Below are 21,559 nucleotides of genomic sequence, written 5' to 3' on the forward strand. Positions count from 1 at the left end.
ACAGCCACTTCACATTATTGTCTCTCATTCATCCAGGAATTGTTCTACTCTGTCTATCATTCATAACTGTCTATCCTCCATGTTCAGTTCCAATTCAGGTCCCACTTTTTGACTAGCCATCACTTAACTTTTCTCTTAATCTCTTTCTTTAGAGCCTTTGTTTTCCTTTCTCTGTATTGTCGAACAATGTTCACTAAAAATATATTGTTTTTTCCTCTTTTTTTAGATAAACCTCCTTTTGAGTTTCTTCTTTGATTGAATCATTAAAAGGTGATAGTTGAAAACATTAAAGTATCAAGTTTATTTCTGCTCTGTGAGCTGTTTTCCTAGCAATCCTGTCCATTTTATCATTTTAAATACCTATTACTACTTCCAACATCTCTCATCATTATTGATGCTTATTTGTTCATTCATATCTGTGATCTGGTGATATCATCCCAGATGTATCTACTTGGCATTTATCAGACAGAGCAACAAGTAGAAGTGAACAAATAGATAAGATTAGTTTAGACTTAAGTATAATAGTAGTAGAGCTCATAGCAGGATTTACTTGCTGGTGCACTTCTTCAATTCCATTGTTTATACAAATGAGTACTGGAGTATTGGGAAACTAAGAACACCAATCTACGTGGAATAATTTCAGAGATGCTCTGCCTGTGTGTAACCATTGTATTGTTGGGAAATAAATACACATCCAATTTGCTTTTTGTCCAGTAACTCCCTTTTAATTTTTTTGTCAGACTTCCCTTTCTCCACTGGATAATCAATTCCTTAACAGCATCTTGTCACTGTTTGATAATTTTCAAATGCTTCACTCTCATTCTGGTATTTAAAATCAATTCTCTTATATTAAAATTCAGTCACAGACTTGATCCAATGCTCTTCTCATTTAATTTCAGGACAGACTAGACCTTAGTCTGGGGCTTAAAACTTTGGAGGTGTCTAGGTAGTTCCTATTTGTCTCATACTTCTGTCCTTTATCTTTCTTGTCAACACTACGATTATTATCTTGTCAACACTACTACTTGTTATCAGTAGGCTAAATGAAGATGAGTGGTACCTCCAGTTTACTGATCATGAGCTCATTCTTATCCTATGTCTGTAGCAATTTCTTGTCCCCTTAAGATTTGTTTACATCTTCTGGCTAAATCCTGACTGATGGCATTGATACTATGTGGAAAACTATAAAACTCCCAGGGCAGTTTTCCAAAATTCTGCTAGTTGTTTAAAATCTTAAAATTTTACCACTGACATCAAATGTAATTATTTATTTCATTTGAAATAGGTTCCCTTCATAACATTTCAAAAAAATGTGTACCATATTCCCTTTATTAATTATTCTAAGAAATGTTTTGTGAGTAAAGCAGATAGTTCATCTTACAATTCAGATAATTATGGAAATACTCTTTCTTGAGATAACCCTCAGTATATAGCAGAGTATATAGTATATTATAAAACACATACTTCCATTTTGTCATACGGAAAATAAAAAGTAGCAAACTCAACAGTCGTGGATTATTAAAATTAGTTTATACTACATATAAACTAATGGCAACATGACATGAAACTGAGTTTTTGAATTCAGTGCATGATATGATAGCAAAGAATATGATGATGACTAGTATATCTTAGTACCATTGCCTTGATTCACGTATTGATGCCAATAGAATTTTTTTTTTAATCCACAATTGCTTTTATCTAATTAGTGCAAATCTCAACAAGTGGAAGGGAAAAATAGCATCTCAGTATCATTATGTAATAGTCTGTATATTGCAGATTTTTTAAATGATCTTGGGGATACCCCCACTCCTTTTGGGGAACCTTACATTATACTTTGAGATCCACTGTATTGCAGTACATGTAATATTGATGGCTTACTATACTGTAGAGAATTTTTTGATGAGGATACACACAAACACATACTGTTTATGTTTAAAGTGTTTACCAACCCTCATCAGTGAGCAGTAACTATAGGCATTGAGATGATTTTTTAACTTCCTGGATACCTCATTATAATACTGTACAGAACAACTAGTCTTTTTTTAAATTTTACTTTATTTTTAGTTGTAGGTGGATATAATATCTTTATTTTATTTATTTATTTTTGTGTGGTCCTAAGGATCGAACCTAGTGCCTCACACATGCGAGAAAAGTGCTCTACCACTGAGCCACAACCCCAGCCCCACAATCAGTCTTTTTAAAAAGATCATGGATAAAGTGCTTCTTACGACCAAAATTATGACTTAAAATATTGAAATTCAGAATTCGATATTTAAAAAAAAATTCTTACTAGAAAACCAGACTCCTCAGGAAGTAGTCTAATAATTCACCTTGGTTATTCTGGGTAAAATTTCTTTGTTAGGATTCTTAGATTTGTGCTTTAGCTAGTTATGTACAGTTCTGTGCACATCATACATGGTTCCTCCTCCTCCTTCTCAGATTTTCACCTCCAAATGGACAAACCCCAATTATGTATATTTTTTGTATCTTCATGAAGTATCATAACCTCCCTCATGAGGGTAATATTTCCCACACAGTCATTACATGTAGTAGACAGTGCATTCTTTATCATCATTATGAATCTCTAACAATCCCTCTTGCACTGTTTAGGCTTTGAATCATAGTATTAAATTTCTTTGTGCCTGTCAATTATGCCTTGTCATTTCTTTTTGCTTCCTTTTTTCATTATAAGCCTTATAGCATTTTCAGAAGAAATCAAAACTAGAACTCTGTGTCTAGTATATCTTCTCATCTTCATTGTTATCTCCTTAAGCCTTAGGGGAAAATAGAAATGTTAGGTCCAACTGATGATGACCTTCCATAGGGCATCTTCACTTAGATTCCCCACATTAAAACATTTGACTTCCAATATTTTTGTTACAGTGTATGAAATGGCCTCAGAATTCTGATCCAAATCTGTTTCAGAATACCACTCTTAGGAAAAATAGCAGTACAATTATGTACAGACTTCTTTAGACAAATCTGTATGATTAGGCAACAAAATTTATGGGCATTAGAAAGCAAAAGGAGTTTGGGAGAGAGGAATGAGACAGTTCTGTGTACCAAGTGTGGTCAGAATACTAAGGAAGAAGTACTTATTTCTGCCTGGGGAGCACTGAGAAAGGCTGTAGATGAAGTGATAAATGAGCTAGGTCTTAAGGGATAAGTTTGAACTAATCAAATAGAGGAAGACCTGTTGGTATAAATTATACAAGGTTTAATTTGGGGTGGGGGGCAGAACTGTAGTTCATAATTGCTAGAAACAATGTTATGTGATTATACAGAAAGGAGACCCAAAGGTAAAACCAAAATAGGCTTTGTTTTGAAATATACTAAGACATTAGGACTATTAGGCCTTAATGAGTGATCACGGACTGGCAAGATCTCATTTATAGATAGTTTATCAATTTAAGTGTTATTGCTTTATATTCTTATATTTATGATAGGGAATGACAAGTTTATCAATTTAAGTGTTATTGCTTTATATTCTTATATTTATGATAGGGAATGATAACTGATGATAGTTTCTCCTTCTGAGTCTCTTTCAAGGTTCTCAGTAAGTGTAACTAAAAGGGTATCCTAAGTTTATAGGACAATCAGTTGAGGTGGATGTAAAGTTTATTTTTATCCAAATAATATTTTTATCCAAACAGTGGCACCAGAAAAAGGTTGTTTAAAGTGAATCTACTTTAGTAACATAATTAATAGTTGGTCTAAAAACAAAAATAGTTGGACTAATGTGTGTGTACACGTAACTCTGTGCCCAAAAAAGGAAAAAATATACTTTTTTGGCTGCCCATAACATATTCTCAAAATTAGGCCATAATCTAGATGGTGGCTGTATCATATTTATTATTTTTCAAACTGTACCTAAAATTTTATATTAAAGTATTAAATATAATTAAAATTAAACATCTGGGGGATGGGAATCAGTGAAAACTTTCAATGACAAAGGAAATATAAACTTAAAATTAAGTAAATGAAAAAACCTCAATAAAAACACTACAAATACGAATCTCTGGGACACACATACACAGTATACAGAGAAATTTATATTATATTAACTTAAAAACTTATAAATTAAAGTAAACATGTGAATCAAGAAATTTGAGGGTAAAAGGAAAGAAACAGTGAAGATAAAAGCAAAAAAAAATAGTAAAACAAAAAGATTCTTTGAAAAACAAATCATTAGCTAGGAAAAAATGGTAAAGGTACAAATTAACAAATAAGAAATAAGGAATTAACAACAGTAAAAATTAAGGATCATAAAACATTACTACTGTATGAGTTACTCGTTGCATTATAACAAATTAACCTAAAATTTAATAACTTAAGGGTTCAACCAGAGGTGTGGGGTTTGCTTTCAAAATAGCTTATTCATATTACTGGCTTGTCAGTGTTTGCTTTTAGCAGGAGGTCCTTGTTCTTGACAAAGACTTCTCTTCCGGGATACTTGAGCATCCAAATGACATGGTAGCTGGCTTTTTCCTGAGTAACTGATCCAGAGAAGAACAAGGTGAACTCCCACAAAGTGTCTTTTATTCCCTATCCTCAAAAGTCACACACTGTCAGGTGTACAATAGCTAAACAGGTCACCACTCTTCTGTTTAGGAAGGGATTGACATATGGACATAGAAATCAAGAAATGAGAATGATTGGAGCCATTTTAGAGGATTTCTACTGCGACTATGAAATGTTTGAAAATGTGAAATTTTATATGAAAATATACTTCATTGGAAGTGCTTCCAGAATAAGCAGAACAATTACCGAAGAAAGTCATCTAACAGCTTCCATGAAAAGCTCAGATACAAATAGCTTTATAGAGGAATTTTTCCAACATAATTACAATTCAAGCTGTTCTAAAGCAGAGAGAAAAAAGATCTGTTGTTCATTGAAGTGAGTGTAACATTGAACCTTACACAAAGAAAAACTAATAAAAATTGCACTAAAAAAATTTGGACTCTGGAATAGACTTGAGTTTAAATCCTAGCACTAGTTTACTAGCTGTTGAGACATAGATAGGTCATTTAATTTTCATGCCTCCATTTTCTCACCTATAAGTTAGTTAATCATACCAAGGATTAAGTGACTTAATAGAGTCATCCTTCAGTATTCATGTTTTCTTAGACTCAAATAAACTTTCAGTCTCATAAAACTAGGAGGCCAGATGCAGTGGTGTACACCTGTAATCCCAGTGGCTCAGAAGGCTGAGAGGATTGTGAGTTCAAAGCCAGCCTCAGGAAAAAGCGAGGCACTAAGCAACTCAGTTAGACCCTGTCTCTAAATAAAATACAAAATACGTCTGGGAATGTGGCTCCATGGCCAAGTTCCACTGAGTTCAGTTCCTGGTACAAAAGAAACCTAGCATGGGCTGTAATCAGTCAAAAACAGTGAAATCCCTGTTATGATAGAAATATATACTATGATTTCAGAGTTTTTCTGTTGTATAATTCCATTAAAAGAGTTTTAACAACATAAAAATCTATTATTGTACATCCACAATGACTTTTAAACTGGCCCAAAAGAAATGACACATATATATACAACTTGTATTTATACAGTCTAATTTTTCTGAGTAAGAGAAGCCCTTTCTCAATGTGTTATTTGCAAGTCCTTTTCAAGAAGTCTATAAGATCAAACTTATTTTTATAATGGTACCAAGAAAATATTTGTTTTTTTAACTATGAGACACTTATACTTTTTTAAATTAAATTATTTATTCTAATTTGTTATACATGATGGCAGAATGCAATTCAATTCATATTACACATATAGAGCACAGTTTTTACAAGTTACTGATTGTATACAAAGTATTTTCACACCATTCATATCTTCACACGTGTACTTAGGGAAATGATGCCTAACTGGTTCCACCATCATTCCTACCCCCTTGCCTCCTCCCTTCCCCTCCCTCCCCTTTGCCTTATCTAAAGTTCCTCCATTCCTACGTGCTCCCAACCACCACCATGAGTCAGCATCCTCATATCAAAGAAAATATTCGTCTTTGGTGTTTTGGGATTGGCTTGCTTCACTTCACAGCATGATATTCTTGGACTCCATCCATTTACCTTCAAATGCCATGATTTATTCTCTTTTAATGCTGAGTAATTTTCCATTGTGAATATATACCACAGTTTCCCAATCCATTCATCTACTGAAGGGCATCTGGGTTGGTTCCACCACTTGGCAGTCCTACCAGCAATGTATGAGTGTGCCTTTTTCCCCACATCCTTGCCAACACTTATTGTTATTTGTATTCTTGATAGCTGCCATTCTGACTGGAATGAAATGAAATTTTAGAGTAGTTTTGATTTGCATTTCTCTAATTTCTAGAGATGTTGAACATTGTTTCATATGTTTGTTGATTGATTGTATATCCTCTTCTGAGAAGTGTCTATTCAGTTCCTTGGCCCATTTATTGATTGGGTTATTTTGTTAAGGTTTTTGAGTGCTTTATATATCCTACAGATTAGTGCTGTATTTGATGTGCTTGTGGTAAAGATTTGCTCCCATTCTGTAGGCTCTCTATTTACCTCACTAATTGTTTCTTTTGCTGAGAATAAGCTTTTTAGTTTGAATCCATCCCATTTATTGATTGTTGGCTTTAATTCTTTTGCTACAGGAGTTTTATTAAGAAAGTTGGGGCCTAATCCCACATGATGGAGATTTGGGCCTACTTTTTCTTTCAGTAGGCGCAAGGTCTCTGGTTTAATTTCTAGGTCCTCAATCCACTTTGAGTTGATTTTGTACATGGTGAGAGAGAGAGGCTTAATTTTATTTTGTTACATGTGGATTTCTAGTTTTCCTAGCACCATTTGTTGAAGAGAGGCTATCTTTTCTCCAATGTACGTTTTTGGTGCCTTTGTCTCATATAAGATAACTGAAGTTATGTGGGCTAGACTCTGTGTCCTCTATTCTGTACTATTGGTCTACAGATCTATTTTGGTGCCAGTACCATGATGTTTTTGTTACTATTGCTCTGTAGAGTCTGGAATAGTAATCCCACCAGCTTCACTCTTCTTGCTAAGGATTGCTTTGGCTATTCTGGGTCTCTTATTTTTCCAGATGAATTTCATGATTGCTTTTTCTATTTCTATGAGGAATATCATTGTGATTTTGATTGGATTGCATTGAATCTATAGTGCTTTTGGCAGTATGGTCATTTTGACAATATTAATTCTGCATATCTAAGAACAAGGTAGATCTTTGCATCTTCTAAGGTCTTTTTTAATTTCTTTAGTGTGTGGTAGTTTTCATTGTAGAGGTCTTTCATCTCTTTTGTTAAGGTGATTCCCAAGTATTTTTTTTTTTTTGAGGCTATTGTAAATGGGGTGGTTTTTCCTAGTTTCTCTTTCATCAGGTTTGTCACTGGTGTACAGGAATACCTTTGACTTATGGGTGTTGATTTTATAACCATCTACTTTGCTGAATTCATTTATTAGTTCTAGGAGATTTCTGGCGGGATGTTTTGGGTTTTCTAGGCATAGAATCATATCGTCTGCAAATAGTGATAATTTGAGTTTCTGTATCCTATTTGTATCCCTTTAATTTCTTTCATCTGTCTGATTGCTCTGGCTAGAGTTTCAAGAACTGTGTTAAGTAGAAGTGGCAAAAGAGAATATCCCTATCTTATTCCAGTTTTTAGAGGGAATGCTTTCCATTTTTCTCCATTTAGAATGAATTGGCTTGGCACTTAACATAGATTGCCTTTACAATGTTGAGGTATGTTCCTGTTATCCCTAGTTTTTCTAGCATTTTGAACATGAAGGGATGCTATATTTTATCAAATGCTTTCTTCACATGTGAGATGATCATATGATTTTTATATTTGAGTCTATTGATGTGATGAATTACATTTATTGATTTCCATATGTTGAACCAACCTTGCATCCCTGGGATCAACCCTACTTAATCGTGGTGCACTGTCTTTTTGATATGTTTTTGTATTTAATTTGCCAGAATTTTATTGAGAATTTTTGTATCTATATTCAATAGATATTGATATGAAGTTTTCTTTCTTTGATGTATCTTTGCCAGGTTTTAGAATCAGGGTGATATTGTCCTCATAGAATGTGTTTTTCTATTTCATGAAATTGTTTGAGAAGTATTGGTTTTAGTTCTTCTTTCAAGGTCTTGTAAAACTCAGTTGTGTATCCATCTGGTCCTGAGCTTTTCTTGGTTGGTAGGCTCCTGATAGCATCCTCTATTTCTTTGCTTGAAATTGATCTGTTTAAATTGTGTATATCATCCTGATTTACTTTGGACATATCATATGCCTCTAGAATTTTGTCAGAGTACAAATTTATTGGAGTACAAATTTTTAAAATAATTTCTAACTATCTTTTGTATTTCTGTAATTTCCATTGTAATATTTCCTTTTTCATCACTGATGTTAGTAATTTGGATTTTCTCTTTCCTTCTTTAAGTTAGCATGGCTAATGGTTTATCAATTTTATTTATTTTTTCAAAGAACCAACTTTTTGTTCTGTCAATTTCTTGAAATGTTTCTTTTCTGTCAATTTCATTGATTTCAGCTCTGATTTTAATTATTTCCTGTCTTCTATTGTTTTGGGGGTTGATTTGAGATGTAATGTTAGGTCATTTATTTGATGTTTTCTTCTTTGAAGGAATGAACTCCATGCAATGAACTTTCCTCTTGGACCTGCCTTCATAGTGTCCCCGAGATTTCAATATATTGTATTGGTATTCTCTTTTACCTCTTAGAATTTTTTAATCTCTTCCTTGATAAATCTTTTGCAACCCATTGTTCATTCAATAGCATATTTATTTAGTTGTCAGGTGTTGAAGTAGCTTTCATTTTTTATTTTATCATTGATTTCTGATTTCATTCCATTGTTTTCTGATAGAATGCAGTGTAGTGTCTCTACTTTTTTGTATTTACTAAGATTTGCTTTGTGGCATAATATATGGTTTGTTTTAGAGAAGAATCCATGTGCTGTTGAGCAGAAAGTGTATTTGGTCGTTGATGGATAATATACTCTATATACGTCAGTTAAGTCTTAAGTTATTGATTGTATTATTGAGTTCTATAGTTTTTTTGTTTAGAAGATCTATCAAGTAGTGAAAATGGTATGTTAAAGTCACTCAGAATTATTGTGTTTTGGTCTGTTTGACTCTTGAACTTGAGAAGAATTTGATGAATGTAGATGCTCCATTGTTTGGGTCATATATATTTATAATTGTTATGTCTTGTTGATGTTTGTTTATTTTCGGTATTTAACTTGACTTGGTTTCTCCTTTGGTTGGCTTTTCCTTTATTGTAGTTCTTCCCTTTGCAGATGTTCATTGTTGTTTTTCATTTCCTCCTTGTGGAACATTTTGCCAAGAATGTTCTGTAGTGCAGCTTTCTTACTGTAAATTCTTTTAACTTTTGTTTATCATGGAATGTTTTTATTGTCAAATCTGAAGCTGGATATAAGATTCTTGGGTGCCATCCATTATCTTTTAGAGCTTGGTGTATGCTTTCCCAGGATCTCCTGGCTTTGAGGGTCAAAGTTGAAAAATCTGCTGAAGTCTGAATTGGTCTTCCCTTATAGGTAATCTGATTTTTCTCTCTTGCAGCCTTTAAAATTCTGTCCTTATTCTGTATGCTAGGCATTTTCATTATAATGTGTCTTCGTGTAGCTCTGTTGTAATTTTGTACATTTGGTGTCCTATAGGCCTCTTGTATTTTATTTTCCAATTCATTCTTCATGCTTAGGAAATTTTCCAATATTATTTCATTGAAAAGATTGTGCATTCCTTTGGTTTGAATCTCTGAACCATTCTCTCTCCCAATAAATCTTAAATTTGATCTCTTTGTGGTATCCCATAATTCTTGGATGATTCATGATTTCTTACCATCTTCATTGTGAGGTCAACTTTATTTTCAAGATTGTATGTTTTGTCTTTATTGTCTGAGGTCCTGTCTTCCATGTGATCCAGTCTGTTGGTGATGCTATCTATTGAAGTTTTCAATTGGCTTATTATTTCTTTCATTTCTAGGATTTCTGGGTTTTTTTTGTTTTTCAGTATCTCTATCTTCTTGAATTAATCTCTTGCAACCTATATTTGCTCTCTTTTGTTGGTGTGATTGATGGCTGCCTGTATTTGTTCTCTTATGTCTTTGTTGCAGTGATTGATTTTTTGCCTGTATCTGCTCACTTAAGTTGTTCTTTAATTCCCAAATAATTTTAGTTATGTATATTCTGAACTTCTTCTCTGACATTTCACCTACTTTGCTATCTATGGATTCTATTTTTGTAGTATCTTGGTTTGTTTGGGGCACTTTCCTCCTTTGTTTTTTCATGATGTCTATGTGTCTTCCTCTCTTGCAGTGTAGATCTGAGGTATTACGGCTTCTGTCCTTTTGTCTTATACAGGCTACCAATACCTTTTAAGGGAGAGATCAGTATTACAGCACTCAGTGTACCCAATGTGCAGCCATATACAGGCTACCAGTACCTCACTTTTTTTGTAGTATCTTGGTTTGTTTGGGGCACAGGATGTGAGAATATGGAGGTATTAGATTATATGAGTGAGAGGGTAATCATAAGAAGTTGGCTGTTAGAAGGAGAAACAAGAGATAGGCAACCCCATGCAAGACTCCCTGTTAGCTCAGCAACAGGATAACTGTTAGCACCCCTAGTAGAGAAATCTCTGGAGCAGCCCGGCCCACAGGGACCTGGTCCTTTTGTTGTCCCTTGATAGAAGCATGATATCCCAGTTTTGTGGCATTGGTGCCTCAAGCCTAATTATGCCCTGATGTTGGGCTGTGGAGCCACTCTTTGTTGAAAAAGGAACCCCAGTGTGGGCCCCCATGGTGTGGTGTGGGCGGGCTCCAACCCCCGGTGGCGCAGGGCAGACGGGCTCTTCCTATGGAACCGAGACACTTATATTCTGTATCTGGATGTCCATCTCATTCTGAAGGTTGAAAATTTTCTTTTACTATTTCCTGAAGAGTTTATCCATTCCAATAATCCATATCTCACAACCCTCTTGATTCCAGTGATTCTTAAATTTGATTTCTTCATGCTGTTTCATATGTTGTGATCATGGTTACTTTTTTTTTCTTTAATAGTATCTGAATGTTCAATGCTGGCCACTTTGTATTCCAGCTCTAAGATCCTGTCTTCAGCATGATTTACTCCATTAGAGAGACTTTGAACAGAACACTTAATTTGATTTGTTGTGTCTTCCTTATTCATTTAGTTCTTTTTCTGTGTTCTCTTGACATTCATTGACCATTTTTATAATGATTCTCTTGAGTTCCTTATCTGATATGCCATCCAGTTCAAAATTTTGGGGGTCATTTGCTGGTGAATTATGACCTTCAGGAGGTATTTTGTTAGTTTGTGTTTTCATATTTCTTATATTCATGTGTTGAGTTTTAGGCATCTATTGAAATGGATTTCTCTTACACTCTTATGTGTGGCCTTTTTAAGACACAGACATCAGTTGCTAAAGTGTCCTAGAGTGATCTGGATTGAGAGCCACGCACCCCATAAGTGTGGTATCCACAGTCTTTTTGTTATTTCTGTTTTTGCCAAAGAAATGGATGTCCATAGGTGGTGGTTCCTGTGGGTTGACCACTAGCCATTTCTAATTGGGGTCTGATCATTAGTTTAGGTTTTTGTCTCTTCTATTCTTTCTGTATATGTACAGCTGAAGATTGAGTGTCATTTGTATATGGAGAAAGGTTTACTGTCTTTTGGTTGAGTTTAGTTCAGTAACAGAGTATCTACCTTATGAACTTATAGTGTCCTCTAGGTTCTCAGCACTTCACAGAATAGTGGGAAACAAACAATAGCAACAATCTCACAGAGAAGCAGTACTCCTATTGCTTGGGAATGCACATTTCTCTAGCCCACCATTTTGAATGTCCCTGATAACTTGTCTTTTGACAAGTTGGAGAATAGTCCTTTTTTAATTCTATCAAAGACTTTTATTGTTATTTCTTGTTTACCAGTAAAGTCTAGGCCTAGAGATTTCTTTTTGGAAAGATTTGCTTATGAATTTTAATTTCTGTAGTATCATGTTATTCAAATTTTAAAATTCTTTTTGACAACATTAATTAGTGGGTTTTATAGAAATTTCTCCACTTTGTCTAACAGCATAAGGTTGTTCATAGTCTACTATCTCTTAACCTTTTCATGTCTGTAAAATTTATTCTGATATCCACTGTTTCATTCCCAACATTGGTTATTTTTTTTTAACCTCTGTTTTTGTTCATCAGTCTTGCCACGGTTTTGAAAATTTGTATTGATCTTTTGAAAGATAATATTTAGGCTTTGATTCTCTTATTTTTCTTTTCCCTTTGGACTTTTTTGTTGTTGTTGTTCTTTATCTGGTATCTTGAAATAGATAATTTTTATTTTTTTTAAATTTTTTTAACATGTGCATTTAACTCTATAACTTTAAGGTAGGCAGAGCTTATACAGCTTTTTATATTATTGTTTAATTTAAAATATTTCCTAATTTCCAATGTGGTTTCTTCTTTGACCATGAGTTTTATTGAAGTCTCTTTCTTAATTTATGAATATAGGCATTTTAATTTTTTCTTTATGATTGCACTATCAGAAAACTTATTTAAATTACTTTATCAATACCAATACATTCTTCAAAGAACTAGACAAAAACAGTCTTTGGAAGAATGAAAGACCCAGAGTAGTCAAAGAATTTTAAGCAAAAAATGCAATGCTGAAGGCATCACAGTACATGACTTCAAATTGTACTACAGAGCTGTAGTTATAAAAACTGCATGGTAATGGCATAAAAACAGACACACAGATCATTGGAACATGATAGATAGAAGACACACACAAATCCACACAGATACAGTTATTTGATCCTTGACAAAGGTGACAAAAATATTCATTGGAGAGAAAGGACAGCATTTTTAACAAATGATGCTGGGAAAACTGATTATCCACATGTAGAAGAATGAGATTAGATCCCTATCTCTCTCCTTGCACAATTCAAATCAAAATAGATCAAAACCCTAATAATTATATCAGGACTAATTATGCAAATTCTAGAAGAAAACATTGGGTCAACACTCCAGATTTTAGGCCCAAACAAGGACTTCCTCAGTAGGAATCATACAGCTCAGGAAATAATGCTAACAATTAAATTATGGGATGGCATCCAGTTAAAAAGCTTCAGCACAGCAAAGGAAATAATTAAAAATGTTAAGAGAGAACTAACAGAATGGGAGAGAATCTTTTCTAGCTACTTTCCTGACCAAGGATTAATATCTAAAATTTAAAAAAACTTAACACCAAAACAAATAAATAATCCAATCAATAAATCAGCAAATGAAATAGATATTTCCCAAAAGAAGAAATACAGATGGCTAACAAAGATGAAAAAAAAATGTTCAACATCTTCAGCAATTGGGAAATGCAAATCAAAACTACACTCCAATTACAATGGCCGCCATCAAGAATACAAACAATAATAAATGCTGGAGAGGATGTGGGAAAATGGAACACTGTACATTGTTGGTAGGATTGTAAATTAGTACAACCACTATGTTAATCAATATGATGGTTCCTCAAAAGGCTAGGAATGGAACCACCCTATGACCTAGTCCTTGGTATTTATTCTAAAGAATTAAAAAGTCACCATACTGCAGTGATACATGCATACTCATGTGCATAGCAACACCATTTACAATAGCCAAATAATGCAATCAGCCTAGGTGTCCATCAGGGAATGAATAGTAAAAGAAAATGTGGTATATGTATACACACACACACAGTGGAATTCGATTCAGCCATAAGGAATAACAAAATTCTGTCATTTGCAGAAAATGGATGGAACTAGAAGACATAATATGAAATAAACCAAACTCAGAAAATCAAGGCTTGTATGTTTTCTCTCATATGGAGGCAGAGAGGGTAAAAGGAAAAGAAACAAGGTGATGGGGAGTCTTATGAAAATTAAAGGGAGACCAGTAGAGTAGAGGAAAAGGACCAGGGCAAGGATGAGAAGAGAGAAAAGGAAAATATTATATTGTTATATCAGTGATGCATGAATATGTGACAATGAATCCCACTATTGTGCACCAATAAAATTATGGGATAAAAACAGAATAAATAATTTTAGCACATAATTCATTTCAGCCTTTGGAATTTTGTGTCTTCTTGTACATGTTTTAAAATAATGAGTATTCTGTAGTTTGATACTAAAGTCTGTATATATCTTTTAGATCCCTTATATTAAGTTGTTCAGTTCTGGATCCTGATTGGGTGTACACACTTGTTCTATCAGTGCTGATTATAGTATTTCTGTCAGTATTTTATAGGATTTTAGTACTTATGTCAATATTTTACTTTAAATATTTTGAAGCCATTTCTCAGATACATACAGTTTTTGAAAATTTCTTCTTAGTATCTTGAACTTTTGTCACTGTGAAATATCTATCACAGGTAACACTGCTTACCTTCAACTTTACATCTGTGATTAATTTAACTATCAGCTTTTTTATTAATAGTTTTTAATATGCTGAGGATTAAACCCAGAGCCTCAAACATGCTAAGCAAGTACTCTACCATTAAGCCACACCTTTCTGAATATTTTTTATAATTATTTTTTAGTTGTAGTTGGACAAAATACCTTTATTTCACTTATTTATGTGGTGCTGAGGTTCGAACCCAGGGTCTCATAGATGGGAGGTGAGTGCTCTACCACGAGCCACAATCCCAGCCCCCCTTTCTGAATTCTTATGGTTTCTATGTATTCCTTAAATGTCTCCTTCCTTCCTTCCTTCCTTCCTTCCTTCCTTCCTTCCTTCCTTCCTTCCCTTCTTTCTTCCTTTCTTTCTTCCTTCCTTCCTTCCTTTCTTCCCTCCCTCCCTCCCTCCCTCCCTCCTTCCTTCCTTCCTTCCCTCCTTCCCTCCTTCCTTCCTTCCTTCCTTCCTTCCTTCCTTCCTTCCTTCCCTCCTTCCTTCCTTCCCTCCTTCCCTTCTTTCTTCCTTCCTTCCTTCCCTCCCTCCCTCCCTCCCTCCTTCCCTCCTTCCTTCCTTCCTTCCTTCCCTTATTTCTTCCTTTCTTTCTTCCCCCCTCCCTCCTTCCTTCCTTCCTTCCTTCCTTCCTTCCTTCCTTCCTTCCTCCCTCCCTCCTTCCTTCCTTCCTTCCCTCCCTCCCTCCTTCCTTCCTTCCTGCCTTCCCTCCCTCCCTCCCTCCCTCCCTCCTTCCTTCCTTCCCTCCCTCCCTCCTTCCTTCCTTCCTTCCTTCCTTCCTTCCTTCCCTTCTTCCTTCCTTCCTTCCTTCCTTCCATCCCTCCCTCCCTCCCTCCCTCCCTCCTTCCTTCCTTCCTTCCTTCCCTCCCTCCCTCCCTCCCTAGGATTGAATCCAGAGGCACTCTACCACTGAACTACATCACCTGCCCCTTTTTAGTTTGTGCTTTGAGACAGTGTCACTAAGTTGCTGAGGTTGGTCTTGAACTTGTGATCCTCCAGTCTCACCTTCCCACGTTGCTGAGATAACTGGAGTATACAACATGACTTGTTTGTTTTCTTAATACAGGCTGACAGCATTCCAATTTTAACAGAAGCATTTAATCTGTTTACATTTAATATAATCACTAACATATACACACACACACACACACATTTGGGTTTAAATTGTATTGTTATGTGCTTTTTATTTGTCCTATCTCATATATTTTCTTTTATTTCTGGCCTATTTTGTTCTTTTTCTTCTGATCACTTACATTTTTCCTTCTGTTAGTTCAGAAGTTTCACATATCTTTAAAGCTATTCTGTAACCTATCAATATCTATTCATTCGTACTTGTATTTTTCCCCCCAGATAATGCACAAGGATTTTGACACTTTAGCTAGTATGTGACTTGGTTATCATTACTGTATATTAACTATCTGTTTATTTTAAATCCAAAATATACCATTATATTTTATGTAGTCAGTATTCATTTAGACTCACATATTTACTATTGCCTTTTATTTATTCTTTCATCTCTTTTCTTAAAGACAGGTCATTTTCTGTCTGCCTTTTAGTATTTCCCTTAGCATGGGTCTGCCAGTGTCAGGTTCTCTTTGTTTTTTTCTTTTTAATATTTATTTTTTTAGTTATAGTTGGACACAATACCTTTATTTTATTTATTTATTTTTATGTGGTGCTGAGGATCGAACCCAGGGCCTCGCATATGCTAGGGAAGCTTTCTACCACTGAGCTATAACCCAGTCCTTAGGTTCTCTTCCTTAAGATAGTTTTATCTCACCTTCATTCCTGAAAGTTGTTTTTGCAATGTATAGAATTCTAGGTTGAGAGTTAATTTTTCCTTTCATCACTTTGAAAATATTCCGTTGTTTTCTACCTTCCATTATATCTGTTGAGCTTTGAATCTAATAGTTGTTCCTTATTTGCAGGTAATTGATTTTTTTCCTCTCTATTTTTAAGGTTTTCTCTTGCCTTGGATTTTTATCAGTTTTATGTGCCTAGATATATACATCTATTTAGTCCTATAGGCGTTCTTAAATCTTAATGTCTGTTTTTTAAATGCTGTGCGATTATCTTGTCAGTATTTCTTCTATAGGATCTATGTTGTCTCTCCTAGTATATCATTTAAACATGTTAGATCTTTTTATTGTGTCTTCTGTACTTTACCTTCTTTAATCAATTTTCTGTTCTTTTGTTTTTCCCTGCTTTATTCTAAATTTTTCTTCTGACTTAATTTTCAGACTGCTAATTCAACTATACCTTTCTATCTCCTTCAGTATGATTATTTTAAGTTGTCTTATAGTCACAATATCTGGAGTTTTTGAGGACTTTCTTTTTTTGTGGTTTTACTAGTTTTCATTTATATTATCTTGTCTTCTTTTATACTTGGTTATTTTTTACTTGAAAAATTACTTGTAAAACTTTTGAGGGCCAAGATGATGTTACTTTTCTGATCCACTACTGAGAGTCCTCCAATGTGTATCTTCATTTTTTTTTCTGCCAAAATTTAAGGCACTGACAATCAGGAATCACTTTAATCCAATTTTAGGAATTATAGTTTTCTGGACCATTCCGATGACTTAAAGCCAGGCTATAGTGTCTTCAAGGACTGTTAAAATTTCAGTTTACCCTTTTGTTTAGAATATAAATCTTGGGAATCCCAATGTTAGGCATCATATTACCAGGCAGCAACACACATCCTTTTATTTTTTAATCTTGGGGTTGGCAAAGTTTTTTGTTTTAAAGACCAGTAAATACATATTTTAGGCTTTGTGGACCATACAGTCTCAGGTACTGTTCTACAAAATAGTCATAGACAGTGAGTGAATTCCAGTAATGTATTCCAGTAATGTTTTATTTATAAAAATGGGCACAAGGCTAGATTTGGCTCATGGGTCAAAGTTTGCCAACCCCAGCTATAGTCTGTCAAAAGCTCTGCTTGAACCCTCTGCCACCTCTTCCGAAATTCAGATTAGTTCTAAATACTGAGCTAGCCTCTCCTTGTTCTACCCTCTTAGCTCTCTAGTATTTTCAAGCATATGTATATGTTGAGTTTTATGTTTGGCCTAGTTGTTCTTAGCAGAAGATTTAATCTGAAAAACCTAGTGTGCCATATCAGAAGCTAACATCACATGTGAGGTAACCAGTTTTTTAAAAAATAAGATCTCTCCCCTCCCTATAACAAGAATGGAAATTTATGAAAAAATGTATCTCACTAGTGTTCTGTAATATATAAAATTTTTTAACAAAACCAAGTTTCAAGATGTTTCAATAGTCTTTCTAAAAAGATTGTACATTCCAATGTTACAGAGAACTGTTTTCTATCAAAACTTCCTTTAATGATGGAAATGGTCTGTATCTACACTTTTCCGTCTGATAACCACCTGTGGCCTATTGAGCACTTGAAATGTGGTTGGTGTGCCTGCAAAACTAAATCTTTAATTTTAACTGGCCTAAAGTTAAATAACTACCTCTGTCTGTTTACTTTGGAATAGATGCAGCTTAGATTAAAAAATATATATATATATCTCAGAACACAATGGGTTCTTATACTCCCACCCACTGATGTGTCTATTTTCCAGTGTTCTTACAAGAACTCTTTTAACTTGAATATGTTGTGTATATGATGTCTCACTAAATATCCTAGGTCCCACAGAATGTTTCCATTTATATCTACCATTCATGTGGTGTGATGGAAGTATACTCGTTACCCCAATTAAACAACATAAAATTGATGAAGTCAATTTATTTTCTAATATGAATTTTTCTCTGCAGGGAAAGGGGCGTGTTCATCGAGGAAACTATCCAAGTCCATCCTCTCCAGTTACAGTTCGGTTGCCTTCTGTGTCTGATGTCCCAGAAGAGACCTCTGCTATCGAGGCAGCCACAGAGACTGACATCACAGAACAGCAGCAAGCGGCTATGCAGCAGGAGGAGAGAGTATTAACTGAACAGATTGAGAACCTACAGAAAGAGAAGTGAGTACCCAGGAGGAAGGAGAGAGACCAGTTACTGTCTTTTTCATTCCTTCTGTTCTTCCTTTATCTTTCCTTATTTAATATATCTTACATGTCAAGCACATTTCAGGTGATACAGGAAATGTGAAGATGACAAAGGCATTTTGCCTATACTCGGGTAATGTATGAAAGTTTTTATCTAAGGAAAGGAATTTCCATGAGCTAGAAGACTTAATGCTGCTGTAGTGATGATTCTGAACAGGCTAATTATGAGAAGTTTATACTATCCACAGAGTAATTTAGTCTTAGTTAAGATTCATCTGGTATAAGTTAGGAGAGCCAAGATGAGGTACAAGTGTCCTGACATGTTAGGGGACAAAAGGAAGAATAAGAATCCTGATGTTAAAGCAAAGTCCCTTTGAAGAATGAGCATCACAATTTTCTGAAAGAAAGTTCCACTTGGCTACGGATCCAGGAACTGAATGGTCAGGATAAGGCAGCACTCTTAGTAGGTGCCTGGGATACTGTGTAGAGAAACTGGTTGCAGTTTAAGAGAGAGACCAATTAGAAGTTCTGTTATCTCTGTCATCACTGGGGCAGGGGTGGGATGACACTACCTCTTAGGGATATGAATATCCCATAGTTCTCCCTGAGTGTACTATGCACTGATTCTGGTTGACTTGATGAGTTTTTATTAAAGAGTCCTAAAATTATCTTTCTTCTTGAGTTCCTGGAAATTGCATCTTAACTTTCAGAACTTGATTCACAAGGGGAAGAGAGTATTCACTGAACAAATCGATAACCTACAGAAAGAAAAGTGAGTGGCCAGGAGAATGGAGAGAGACCAGGAATAAGAGACTATCAAAGTATGTTTTGTCAGTCAGGATTGATAAGACCATAAGGTCAAGGTAATATATACTGCCCGGGCTCACAATTTGGTAGAAGAGTAATCTGAAAGAGGACCTATGTCACCTTTGGTGAGGTTGGAATTAGAGGTATCAAGGATAAATAGTAATTTGCTAAATGGGGAAAGTCTTTGCTGAAAAAGGAAGAAGTTTGAGCAGTCTCGAGAGGTGAATGCACATGGCAATTGTAATCACTATAGTAAATTACTGGTGAGAATGTCCTTGAAAAGATTGTGTATCTCAAGCTAGGTAGACCTCAAGGGAAGCTGAGAGAGGGGTCTAACAGGGAGACTTGATTACTTGATTTAAAAGGAAGTAAAAATTGGAAGGATAAAGAAGTGGTAGATAGAGAAGGGAGTACTGGATTCAGAGTTGGTATATTTCCAGGTAATGATTAATTGCAGGATCTACCCATTAGAGAAAGTTATGTATATAAAGCAGAGAAAAAGAAGGTATAGACATAAAGGAACTTTGTATTAGGGCTTTGAAGTAAGTTTTTACAAAGATATTAATTGAAATAGATTGAGATGGGGCTGGGGATGTGGCTCAAGCGGTAGCGCGCTCGCCTGGCATGCGTGCGGCCCGGGTTCGATCCTCAGCACCACATACCAACAAAGATGTTGTGTCCACCGAGAACTAAAAAATAAATATTAAAAATTCTCTCTCTCTCTCTCTCTCTACTCTCTCACTCTCTCTTTAAAAAAAAAAAAAGAAAGAAATAGATTGAGATATTATCAGGAAATATTGAGAAAGACTAGGAGCCAAATACCAAATCCCTGGGGGAATAAGGTGTGTGACTGAGGTAGATGGGTGCTGTAATGAAGAAGAATAGAGCATACTATGACTAAGAGATGACACAAAACTTGAATGGCTGGAAAACATCAGTATTTTACTTTATCAAGAGGCCTCTCTGTGACCAAGGTAGAGAATAAAGTCTGTATCCAGTTAGGAAAATTAATGGAAAACAGTTAAGGAACTGGTAGGAATTTAGAGATTACCTATTTAATCTCTTTGTTTCCTGGATGAGGAAGCTGAGGTTCAGAGAGGAAAGAGTTTAGAACCCTCATCTGCTAATTGTTTGTCCAGAGTTTGTTTTTACCAAAAGCCTACCCTTAACCCTGTCATTGGTCCTAGGTTTGTTGTTTGTTGTTGCCTTGTCCTTTAATTTAAGAGTAGGTCCTCATCACTACCCCAGACAGGGATAAGAAGAAGAGCTCTTTGCTATTTGGATTCTTAACTTTCATGAAAGGTCTTTCTTTCTATTATTGTTCTTCCACTTCCTATCAAATGCTAATGGATTTATTTGTTGTATATTATAGGGAGGAACTAACATTTGAGATGCTTGTACTGGAACCCCGTGCCTCTGATGATGAAACCCTTGAGTCTGAAGCCTCCATTGGGACTGCTGATAGCTCTGAAAATTTGAATATGGAGTCAGAAGGTACCACCTCTGGAAGATCAGGTAAATGAACATGTTAAACTGAAGACTTTAGATTTCTTTTATAAAGTAAGAATAGAATTCTCAAGCTAGACAAATTCCTTTATTGGTGCACTGACCTTACCTGAAAAGGTGACAAAGTCCTAAGAAAGCATTTTTCTTTATACAGCCTCCACGTAAATTGTTCATCAGACCACCCCTTCAATGTAGTGTACTTTTTTGTTAATATTTTTTCCTGTATTTACCATGGAGAAAAGCCAGTAATCATATGTTGTTTTACTATCCCATGCCCCTTTTCTAAGAGTGGGAGGCAAGAATTTTTTCCCCTGCAGTAAGATGGATCCATATACCAAAGGAGGCATTTATCTGGGTAGTGTGTCTCAGGGAGGCAGAACTTACTATATATACATCTAGACATGTGAGTTTTGTTGTTGTTGTTTTTTAGTTGTAGATGGACACAAATTATTTATTTTTATGTGGTGCTGAGGATCAAACCCAGTGCCTCACACATGCAAGGCAAGTGCTCTACCACTAAGCTAAAGCCCCAGCCCTCCAAATAGTTTTTTAAATGATATTTTTTAGATCGATACTGATGGCTGAGTTGAACATAAGGACTTCCTTGAGGCTGATTCTGAAATGATGTATATATAGATGGGTGGAGAGCTCTTTTTGAGTTATGAATGTGCACTGAGTAAATCATCCTGGACCCTACAAATTTTAGCTATATGTGAACAGTGAACAGTTTCATATGTGAACAGTGATACCTACTCAGTGCATCACAATTTTCTTTAGAGGG

At 35.1% G+C, this 21,559-nt stretch overlaps 1 protein-coding gene across 4 annotated transcripts in view; it reads left to right on the forward strand.

Moving 5' to 3' along the window:
• The window catches only part of MYO9A (myosin IXA), a 266,957-nt gene that overhangs the window by 239,078 nt on the left and 6,320 nt on the right, over positions 1-21,559 (forward strand). For all 4 annotated transcript variants that reach the window (XM_081290716.1, XM_081290714.1, XM_081290715.1 and 1 more), the window contains 2 exons: positions 18,239-18,441; positions 20,645-20,787. In XM_081290716.1, the coding sequence (XP_081146842.1) occupies positions 18,239-18,441; positions 20,645-20,787 (346 nt within the window). The remainder of the gene's footprint in view (positions 1-18,238; positions 18,442-20,644; positions 20,788-21,559) is intronic.

Source organism: Spermophilus citellus (genome assembly GCF_964194105.1).
Source record: "Spermophilus citellus genome assembly, chromosome: 4".
Classification (NCBI taxonomy): domain Eukaryota; kingdom Metazoa; phylum Chordata; class Mammalia; order Rodentia; family Sciuridae; genus Spermophilus; species Spermophilus citellus.